Source organism: Drosophila subobscura, chromosome A (assembly GCF_008121235.1).
Source record: "Drosophila subobscura isolate 14011-0131.10 chromosome A, UCBerk_Dsub_1.0, whole genome shotgun sequence".
NCBI lineage: Eukaryota > Metazoa > Arthropoda > Insecta > Diptera > Drosophilidae > Drosophila > Drosophila subobscura.
Genome location: NC_048530.1, coordinates 18,221,937 through 18,232,732, shown reverse-complemented (window position 1 = coordinate 18,232,732; position 10,796 = coordinate 18,221,937). Strand labels below are relative to the sequence as shown.

General features: G+C 45.2%; 1 protein-coding gene across 1 annotated transcript; it reads right to left on the bottom strand.

Moving 5' to 3' along the window:
* Positions 1–4,725: 4,725 nt before the first annotated feature.
* Positions 4,726–10,510, bottom strand: LOC117889637. The gene is made up of 3 exons (XM_034794099.1): positions 10,189–10,510; positions 5,432–6,324; positions 4,726–5,341 (listed from the first exon to the last, which is right to left on the bottom strand). Exons 2-3 carry the CDS (start codon positions 6,315–6,317, stop codon positions 4,803–4,805), a joined length of 1,425 nt encoding a protein of 474 aa, XP_034649990.1. The 5' UTR covers positions 6,318–6,324; positions 10,189–10,510; the 3' UTR covers positions 4,726–4,802.
* Between the last annotated feature and the right edge of the window lie 286 nt (positions 10,511–10,796).

The following is a 10,796-nucleotide window of genomic DNA, read 5'->3' as shown; positions in this document are numbered from 1 at the left end:
TGAGGCGTCGCACCTCCTCCAGCTGCACCGATCTCTTTGCGATTTGAATGGAGTGTTAGACGAGTTTCTAGAAAGTAGTGGGGATGGGGGGTTTTATACGGAACGGGGGCTTTAAGGTAACGAATAGACTGATTTTAAACCAAACAAAAAAAGGAAAGGGAACAGTGCAGTGCAAAGGAAAAATGAAAACAAACCCAAAAAAACTAAAAATATATTTGCCATTTCGGTTGTTTCCACACACAAAACACACGCCGCGATTATCCTTCTACCAGCGAATGAATTTTCGGGTTCCATGTACCTAAAATACGCGGACAATCACAGGGTAACCGAAATTTAAGTACAAACTTGACAACTGTGGGAGGAAACACCCCGATAATGGCACTAATGACTGGCACGACCAGCTTATACCGGACATGACAACAAGCAAAAATAACAAGAGCAACAGCCATGAAAAGCAAAAGCACAAAGGCTGCACTTGATTTTGGCTGTTGTTGGTAGACCTCACAGGATCAGCCACGACAAAAGTCCAAGCGAAATTGACTAAAAGAAAACCAACCATGTCCAAAAGCAAATTACTAAACATTTTAACGTCTTACAACACTGAAGGCACAGTAATGTAGGAACAGGCGGCATAATAGTTAGCAAAAGGAATAACCAGAACAATAAGGCAAAAATAGCAGAAAGAACAGCAAAAACTTGACAAGAATTGGCAAAAGCAACTCAGTTAATGTGTCAATTTTTTGCGTGTTGAAAACAATTTTAAGAGCATTAAAAAATACAAATATATTTGATTGATCAGGGCAGAGACCAAGCCACGTTTAAGCAATGAGTCCAAAACCCAACAAATGAACAGAAACAATAGCGAAAACTATGACCAGCAAATGCAGAACGGACAGCAAAGGAAATGCAGAAAGATTTTCTTGTGAACATTTGTTCACGTTCTTGTTAAAATTAAATAATTAATATAATCCCCATGTAAGCATACATCAGAAACCAAAAATTGGAAAGCTAAACTAGATAATGGCAAAGAGCATAGCAGCAGGTTTTATTGTTGATGCCGGAAAACCCACAAACACACATCAGATACTCACGTAGGCACAACAAACACAAACACAAACACAGAAACAGAGCTCAAGAATGGACATAGAATTGGCCTTAACCAAAGGAAAACGGTTGAATTTTTTTTGTATAGAAACTAAGAATACAATTTGCTATCCACATACATAAATTTGCTTCTTAAAATACTCAAATTATACAAGTAGCAATGCAGTTTAACCGAGCAAAGAACACACACAAAACAAATGTTTGTGAATTTATCAATGTCTATAAATATCAGTGCGAAAATTCGTAAAAAAATCTCTTTACACTTAAACAAGAATGCAAAAAAAAAAAGAAACCAAATCAATGAGCAGGAAGGACATTTAGAGTGCTGTTCGTTTGAATATCCATAAAGTCCAGAGGAGAAGAAGTCATCAAACGCAATGTGAATTCGGAACAGGTGAGTGAACAGTCTGTGGACTTAATGTACCTACTAGGGCCCACATCTCTATTTCGACAGGAGCGCTGTTGAAACGGCTGTGGAATAGACGATGAGACACCAATATCATTGGCTCGGAGAGTTGGCAGCTCGTTGGCTATATCAAATATCCAATAATTTACAAACTTATCCTCTAAATGTATTCGGTGTTGTGATAAAAAGAAAACAATTACAGGTGATCAAGTATACAGTACTTTTGATCTTACTTCTTAAGCTCAATCGCCGCATCCACGCACATCGCAGACACAGGACAAATACAGATTATGCCAAACACAAGTCAAATATCTAAGGAAATGAATCAATCACAACTGGCACCTAGACAGAACTAGATCTCAGACTTTCTTTTGAGTTTTTTGGCACAAGTGAATATTGCAATGGGCCCAGAGAGAGTCCCAAAGTGCACTCAGCAGAATTAGATTTGATTTTTAAATGAAAATATATGTATAATTATTATTATTTTAGTTAAAAAATTAGTTTCGTTTACTCGTTAACTATTTACCAAAAGCTAAATTAAGCCTTCGAGATTGTGTCCTTTTTGGTTGCAATTTGCCATGTAGAATAATGTCAAGCAAGCTGAGGGAGTGCCGTGGCCAAAAAAATACTGAAAGGGTATAAAGCACGCAACAGCAAATGACAGGGAAATGCGAGAGCAACGATGAAGAACAAAGTCTACGCATTGTTCTGTGGGCTCAGAACGGAGCGGAAAGTCAACACAAGGATTGCTGGGAAAACAAGAAAGAACTTAAACAAATTGAATATGAATGCACAGAGACGCACAACCTGCGAGTACATCAAACATCGCTCATGTGTGAAACTGGAATGTGCCATGGCAGCGGAGCAGACCGGACCAGACAAGCTAGACAAAGACTAGATGGAAACGTGACCATCTCCCTGTCAAATGAGCAAGGTGGCTCCAGAGACGGGGTAGATGCATGCTGTGGGGTAGGCTCCCAACTAATAGTTGCCACAAAAAACGGCAAAATGGAGACGAGAAAATGAATGGCCTTGAGCAATATGAAGATACAAAATGTACAGACTGCAGTTCGTTTATGGCAAGCGGTTTCCATCAACGAGTAACGAGTAGCCGATCAACGAGTGAGCTAAATTCAGCGCTTTCCGCTAGTAAACCAATATGGCAGATGTATGTATGGTTAGGATTTGACGGAAAGGATATCATATACACTAGCTAGTGAATAACTACCCAGACCAGACCCACATAAAGACCCGTCACAACTACTGACTGATCTAAGGGCTTTCGAATTTAAGACACGCTTCCTCAATGACACCTCACGCATCCCTCATCATGTTGTACTCCTATTGGGGAACAAGAAAGAGAGAGAGATAGAGAGAGGCAGAGAGAGAAAGATCGAGAGTGACAGCAGAGAGAAGATAGATATTTATCTACCCATTTACCCATTTAGACCTTATATATTTGTGTACTTATATATCAATATACTCGTATTCTCGATGTACCACTAAATGTATACCATTATGTACTTTACAATGTTTGCGGCAGTTTGTGCTTTTTGTGAGAAACTATACAATATTTGTAACAAATGTATGCTGAACCAAACTATACACAAATTTCGGATTACAACTGAATAGAATTTTAAGAGCAAGGACTACGATATCAGATGTTTGTGAGTGAAATATGCGAACGGATCTAAATTAAATTTCGGGAACTCTTCCCCCCCACACCCCAGAGAAGGTTTTTTCTTTATATATTTGTTATAGACTCCGTTCAAAGTCAATTTAAATGGAAAAGAAACAGACTTTTCTAAAAGTTTCAAGCTTTTTTTATGTTATTAAAAAAATTCAAGTGATTTGATTACCAAAGACGAATAAAAATATCAAAATTGTAACCAAATTTAGAAGAAAAGACAAGCAAAGAACAAAATAGTTTCTCGTGAGTTCCGGGAAATTATATTAACATTAAGAGAACCAAGCGGAAGGACACAAATTCCCATTGGTTTCATCATTTTGGAGCAATAATGTTATGCCGCTTGGTGGAGTAGATCACATCCTCACACTTTTATAAGGTGTGGTGGTTTTTTGGTAATCAAATCATTAGCAAGCCCACAAATTTATCTCTACATCTCTATTGCAAAAGTGCAAAGTGGCACAAAGAATTAGTTTAGAGGAAAGGCTTCCTCATAGGTCTCGCTCCTTTTTTGTAATTATCTTTTGTTAAGGGGTTGCTCAAGTAAATGTAAGAATTGCGTTCGTCCAACCAGTTTTTAATCTAAATAACCATAAATATTTAATCATTGTTTGTTAATGTTTAAATAAAAAATTGTTAGGCTTAGATGCTTAAGCCAATTGTGTTTTATAACCAGGAGGACGAAGGCATTCTGTTGAAATTGATTGCCCAAAAGCTCCAACAAGTGGGCTTGGAGAATGAAGAAAGCTGTTTAGGCGGCCAAATGCAGGGGCATTTATGTACGAGTATGTACATTTGTGTGTTGGGAGGGCAATACGTGCATAGAAGCCATATCGATTGGTTGTTTTGGTCAAAACCGCAACTTGCGTTCACATTAACTAATTGAATATATTCCACAGAGGGGCACAGCGACTGCAACTGCCACTGCAACCAGCGGCATTTATGCCCACAATTGTTTTGTGTGTGTAAATCTTATTAAATTTGACTGACAGTGCGGTGGAGCAGAGCAACCAACTCATTCGATTTGACAGCTAAATTATAATTATCAGTGGGTGCCGGCAATCGGAATTGGACATCTGTCCTAAACAGGCAACAAAAACCCACAGCGAGATCGAAAGGCCATAAGTGATTCAGCAGTAATTAAGAGCAAAGGTCCCACCCCAGATGGGCACACAAGGTAGAGCCCATAGACTGCATTCAAATGCAGCCAAAAAGAGCAACAGAAGCAGAGCTGGCGGCAAGGAAGAGCAGCAACTTCAGTGTCAAGGGATCAAAGGAGTAATTTTCGACTTTTATTCGTTAAAAATGTAAATAAATTAATTATAAATTTACGACAGAACAAAAAAAGCAGCACCACTTGCGTCTCAAACGAATAAATAGGAAATAAATAAATTAATTTTGTGCAGCAAGCGCGTTGGACGAGACCCTTAACAGATAGAATATACTTAATCCTAGCACCGGCCAGCCCCAATCCGACTCGGACTCAGGCTCAGACTTCGACTTCGACTTCAACTTCGACTCTGGCTCCAGCTCTGGTACCAGTCCCAGTTCCGGATCCGAGGGTACAAGGTATTTACAGTGTCCTCCCGCCGGCCCCAGTTGTGCTCAGTTGAAGAAGTCGAGGATGCCGTTGAGCAGTTCGTAGGCAAAGCCGGACTCCTCGCTGGCCCCTGCGGACACAGCCTTCTTCTTCTTGTTCTTTTTCGCCTTCTTCGACTTCTTCGCCTTGGCCGTTGTGGAGTCGGCGGTGGTGTCGGCTGGCGCGGGCGTTACTGCGGCAACGACCTCCTCCACAGCATCCTCTGCCGCGGCTGCCGGCGAGGGGGCCGCAGCGGTAGCGCCTGCCTCGTCCTTGCTCTGTACCAGATCGGTGGTTGTCTGCGCCTCACGCGTCTCATCAGCAGCCGGGGTGATGGCTGCCGCAGCAGCTGCCGCTGGCTTCTTCACGGGCTTGTCATCGTCGTCGTCGTCCAGCTCGTCCAGGAGACCGGCCAGACTGAAGCCGCCGTAGTCCGCTTCCTCGGGCGCCTCAGCATCATCGTCCTCGGTGTAGTCCTCGGTATCGTCATCATCGTCCGTGTCCGCCTCTGTATCGGTGTCGGCGTCGTAGTCATCCTCCTCGTCCTCGTCATCGTCACCACCAGCTGAAAGGGAGAGCAGCAGAAGGATTAACATTAGTCATACTGTGGCTGTTGGGACTGGGACTGGGACTGGGACTAGGGGGTAAGGCTTACCGGCAAAGCCAAAGATGTCGTCATCGTCGTCGTCGTCATCGTCGCCACTGGGTTTGGCAGGCAGGGGCTCAGCCTCGGCCACCCGGAGTCCGTCCTTGCCGAACTTAAAGCAGGAAACGCGCAGCTGTGCCTCCACCTCATCGTCCGCACGCAGCTCAAAGGCCAGGCAGGCCTTGAAGTTGTCCTTAGCCCGGCCCAGACCATAGACGCGGCCGCAGAACTGATTGTAGCCGCCGGGCAGGCCCACGCAGATGGGGCGCGCCTTCTTGCTGGAGATGCGACGCGAGGCGAGGGTGATGTCGCCGTACTTCAGGGAGACGCTCATCTCGTCGTTGCCCAGATAGGCGATCTTGGCGCAGCCCTGGCCGCTGGGCAGCAGTGGCAAGCCAATCTTGCGGCAGCAGTCGCAGTGGGTCTCTGAGCACTTGCAGTACCGATTGATTGGGTTCTTGTCCTCCGTGACTGGCTTCACCGTGGTCACCTTGGGTGCCACTGTGGTCACAACGGCGGGAACAGCAGCGGCGGGAGCAGCAGCGGCGGCGGCGGCGGCAGCGGGTGCAGGAGCTGCAACCGCATCCACAACCGCATTGGCAGCTTCGGCTGGCAAAGCTTCCACATCCCCGCTGGAGATCTCATTGGCGCTCTCATCAACTAGCGAGGTGGAGGCGGCGGCGATTTCATCGGCAGCATCCTCGACATCATCCGCCTTGGGTGGTTCCGATTCTGGGGGTGCCACATTTGGGTCAATCTCCTCGGGCGGCAGATCCAGCTGCTTGAAGTTCTCGGAGATCTTGTCGGTGCGCCTGAACACGGTCTTGGCGTCCAGCGAGACGATTGCGGCGCTGGCCACCAGCAGCAGCAGCATGATGTTCCTGTAGCTTCTCATTGTCAAGCTGCAAGCGGAAAAAAAGTTAATGATCAGCGGATTGCGAGTCAAGATCTCAGTGAAGTCGCTCGAAATCGAGTGTTAAAATTTCTCCGCATTCCTCCTTTGCCTCTTTCTCGACAGATATTTTTGCAAACGAAATGAATTTAAATAAATATTGACATAATTTCTTTCACTTTTTCAGTTTCCCCCCAGCAGCAGCAGCTTCTTCTTCTTTCTGTCGTGCCCAGCTCCACCTCCACGAAGCGATGCGATGCGACGGTTTCCAAAACTTGGACAAAAGCCGTGTAAACAAATTACGAGTAAGAGCGAGGGCCTTCTAGCGGTCCGTCAATGGAAGTCAATGGTACACAAAACCAACAAAAACAAAAAACGAGAGTGAAATCTCTCTGAATGGGTCTCCACCAATAGTTATTTAATTGACGAATGGGGTTAGGCCTCATTAGAATAGCACGGTGTGGTGGGGGACACTGCTTTAACGGCACTGCTTTTGAGCGAACAGGTTCGAAGCGAAGTTCCAACTCCAACTACAACTCCAACCAAGCTCAAGCTCGCCTTGTGGAGAGGGGCCTGGGCTGGGGAGTCACCGCTGGGCAAAGTGAAATTTCTGCTATTGACTCATTTACCCCCTCAAGTGCTTCGCTGCGGATAGCGGGAAGTGGTGGTGGGGAGGGCAGGGAAGATGTGCGCAGCGCCTCAAGATGTCCGAATCAATTAGCGGCTTTTAACTGGAGCTCGGAGCCGGAGAAATGAAGAAGGCCCAAGAAGCTGCTGCCTGCCACCGAAATATTTAAATGTGGAATATGCATGAGTGTGCCCGTAACGGTTGAAGCATCGAAACTATGATATATCATGATAATTCTATGCCCAACAATCACAAGTGATATCTTCATCTACATTTAAATGGATGTACATAAGTGTGTAAATATGCATGTAGTCCCCCTATATCTTCTCCTTACATAATTTCGAACTCTTTCACTTTGTTCCACTTTCATTTTTGTCTTCCACTGCTTTTTGCCTCACTCTTCTGCTTATCAGTCGGTCCATTCCATTGATGACCTTCCCGCATGCTCAGAGGCAACAGATGGCTAGATAATTTTGCCACAACTGGCGGGCTAGAAAGCAGGTTGTGACCTAACATGCCCAAAGTTCAGCCCAAGTCCGACTTGGGGGTCGGATTATTGGAGCTAAAATACCATTAAAAAATGTTCCCCAATGCTACTGCTGTGGAACTGGCATTAACCGTAAGTATAACCGTAACCCGTGCTTCCCACTGGCTCCATACTGGTTGGATGGGGTTGGGTTGGGTTGGGTTGGAATGGGTTTGGTTGGAGTGGGTGGAAGCTGATTGCCTAAAAGCTGATAATTTATCGGAATTTCTTAGCTGTATCTTGGCATTTCCAATTTATGAAATTTGATATTTTGTATATATCCAAAAATATTTTGTATAAACATAATATGAATTTCTCATGTGTGGATTTTTCTTGAAAGTGTCCCAGCCTCGGACTTAATATATTTTTGGTATTTTGGTCTGCAAAGCAGAGCCCGGAAGGTTATTACAATTTATAATTAACTTCTATTAATTGTTGCATAGCGATGCAGACACATTTCTGTCATAATAATTGAAAGATGCATCATGAGAGTATGAATTACAGTGCAGTACATACACAAACACGCACACACACACATACACATGTGTACAGGGTAATAATTTCACTCGGGTTTGAGCTTGGGTCTGGGCCACAGGTGACGCAGAAATTCCAATACGTAACCGGACCGTCTTCATTTGCATTTCACATTTGGAACTAAAATCGAAATTACAACAACAAAAATATCCAAAAAACAAGCACAATGCACACATACATGCACACTCATATGCATGACTCCACGTGTGTCCAACTAGTTATCTCTTTCGCTCTCTCTCTCAAACTCCCCCCTCGAACGCGTTGCCCCATCTCACGGATCGAGTTTTTGTTTTTTTGTCTTTTTTTTTTTTGTTTTTGGCTTGCCCAAGACAGACGCATATTTTCTAATTTTGTCAATAAATTATAACGGTTGTGAAAAGTTATTAGCATTAATTAATTATTAAACGCATAGGAAAATAGAAAGTGAGTTCGGTTTTTGAGTCTTTTTTTTTGTTTCCGTTGTTGAGTTTATTTGAAAATTATCATAACACAATCTGCGCGGGCCAGGCGACTGATACGATCCAGCTAAGAGTGAGGTGAAGATGGTGATGGCCCATTGAAACCGAAATTGAACTGTTAATTATTCGGCTTCGGAAGCGAAAGTGTTCAGCTCCCCCAAATCTTCCCCGCAAGCGATTTGGCAGGGTCGAGTCACTGCTGCAAAAATTCCAAACAAATTTCTTTTCTTCATCTGCAGAGGCAACTGGCCATCCCATCTGCGTGTAATCCGCAAGGCGTGGACCGGACCCGAGATTACCAAACGCTCTCGCGAGCTGCGATTATGCTAAGCAGCAGTTCATCAGACTTTAACATCCTTTCATGGTTTATATAACCCAACAGACAACAGACAACACCATATTCACATCGAGCTCGTAACAGTGGCATATTTTGCATAATTTTGTGCCTTCTGCTCTTTGGCTGCTGTGGCGTTGAATTTTTCTGCTTGATTTGTTTCTCTTCTCTGTGTGTGCTTGTATGAACATGTTTGTATGTGCCTTTGCCACTTTCTTCTGACGCCTCCGACATTGATTTGTGAGGTCTACGTGTGGGTGAAATCGCTGGGGCAACAGCAACAAGTTGGGAGGAAGAAATCAAAGTTACCATAATAATGATGACCATAATGTGGAGACCCCATGCCAAAATTAAGGTTAAGTTCTTTAATGCAGCCAACGGAGAAATTTTGTTGTTTGCTTGCCATCTGCGTGGGCCTCGACCACGAATGGGTCAGTGGGGAGCGGGTAACGGTCAGCGCACAACGGCCAGTGTGCGAGTGTGGGCCGCATTTCCGGTCAAGGCTGACCCGATGGACCAGAAAATTAACCTTCTCAAGCGATTCTCCCAACGCAACAGCATTGGTGAACTTTGAAAGCTACCGTGGACTCTTCTGGAGCTTGCGCGTGCGTGCGTGCGTTTGGGAAAGCCAACAGAAAAAGAGATCACTTGGGTGCGAGAGATCAGTGGGTGGACGATCTGCTTCTACTGGTCGTGTCGGATCGTGAAAATCTTCTTGGCCAATTGCCCAACCATTGAACAGTTCCACTTTGCAGTGGGTCACCAAAGTCCCCTCCGCTGGGCACACAAACTTTGCCCGCTAAGTGGTGAGGAGAGCAGAGCAAGGCAGAGCAGAGCGGAATGCGATGGGATGATGGTAGAAAGTAAAACGAAGAATGTAAGCGCTTCGGTCTCGTCTGGTTTTCTTTTGTTTTGCCAAATTCAAATAAGTTGATGACGGGCCCGAAGAACAACGAAACAGAAGCACAAACAGAAGCGGATAACAAACGTCGTAGATGGTTAGGTTATGTTGCGGAGGGAGGGAGGGAGGGAGGGTAAGAAACACCTCAGCCAGAGACAGAGAGCCGCAGCCAGTGCCAGAGCCAAACTGGTTGACACAATTTCACGGCGACTTTTACGTGCAATTGCCTTGGCATGGTCAGGCATTGGCTGCGCTGTGGCTTTTCCTGGTCTTCAACTGCGACTTCAGTCATCATCTTTGGCCAAGTTAAGTGCCGCCGAGCCGAGCCGAGCGAGCGTGCGTTCTACAACTGCTGTCTGCGACCGCATTTCTCATTTGTCAGTCAAACAAAAACAACAACAACAACAGCAACTAAATTCGAACTGAGGTGAAACAGATGGCCCAAAGTTTACTGTACAGTGGCTTCCACCCAATTTTGTTTGGTCATACGTACAAGTGTGCTTTCCTGGCGGTACGGACACTCCACTCGTTTGGGGATGCGCTCTGAAAGCACCCAACTGCAGCGGCCACAGAACAATCAATCAACCAAAGGCACTTGAACAAAAAAAAAACGTTTGAGTTTGACACTCCGTGTAACGGCAAATCGCAGAGGGAGCGACAGCAGAGAAAAAAAACGGTTTGTAACTTGGCGCGCGCCTGTCTGTGTGTAAGCTGGGCTAGGTAGGAGCTTTTCTGGCTTGTGGGGAAGCAAGCTCGGAGCTTTTAAAGACTCAACTGAACGTTCGAAGACGCGAAACACAACTGCGACGAGTCGAAGGCATCGAGCCGAGTTATTGGCGATTCCAGCGGCTGAACCGAACCGGGTGCGAACCCACAGCTGATCGAGCCAGCCCAAATAGATGCTTTCTTTTCCCATCGAACGTGTTGGCTGTGGCACCTGTTCTACACCAAACCAGAGCCTAACGGTACCACACTCCGTAGGCCTCCACGATGCATGGGCACGTACAACGGACTGCTCGCTCAGCCAGCGAACATGTTCGTCTGGCTCATACGATCACCTCTCGCAATTAACCCCCGCTTCGAACTCTTGTCCACTGGTAA

Excerpts from the sequence above, each read along its gene's own strand:
- LOC117889637 (XM_034794099.1), bottom strand. The coding sequence starts at position 6,317 with ATGAGAAGCTACAGGAACATCATGCTGCTGCTGCTGGTGGCCAGCGCC. Across the intron at positions 5,342-5,431 it reads CGACATCTTTGGCTTTGCCG|CTGGTGGTGACGATGACGAG; the intron begins GTAAGCCTTACC and ends TCTCCCTTTCAG.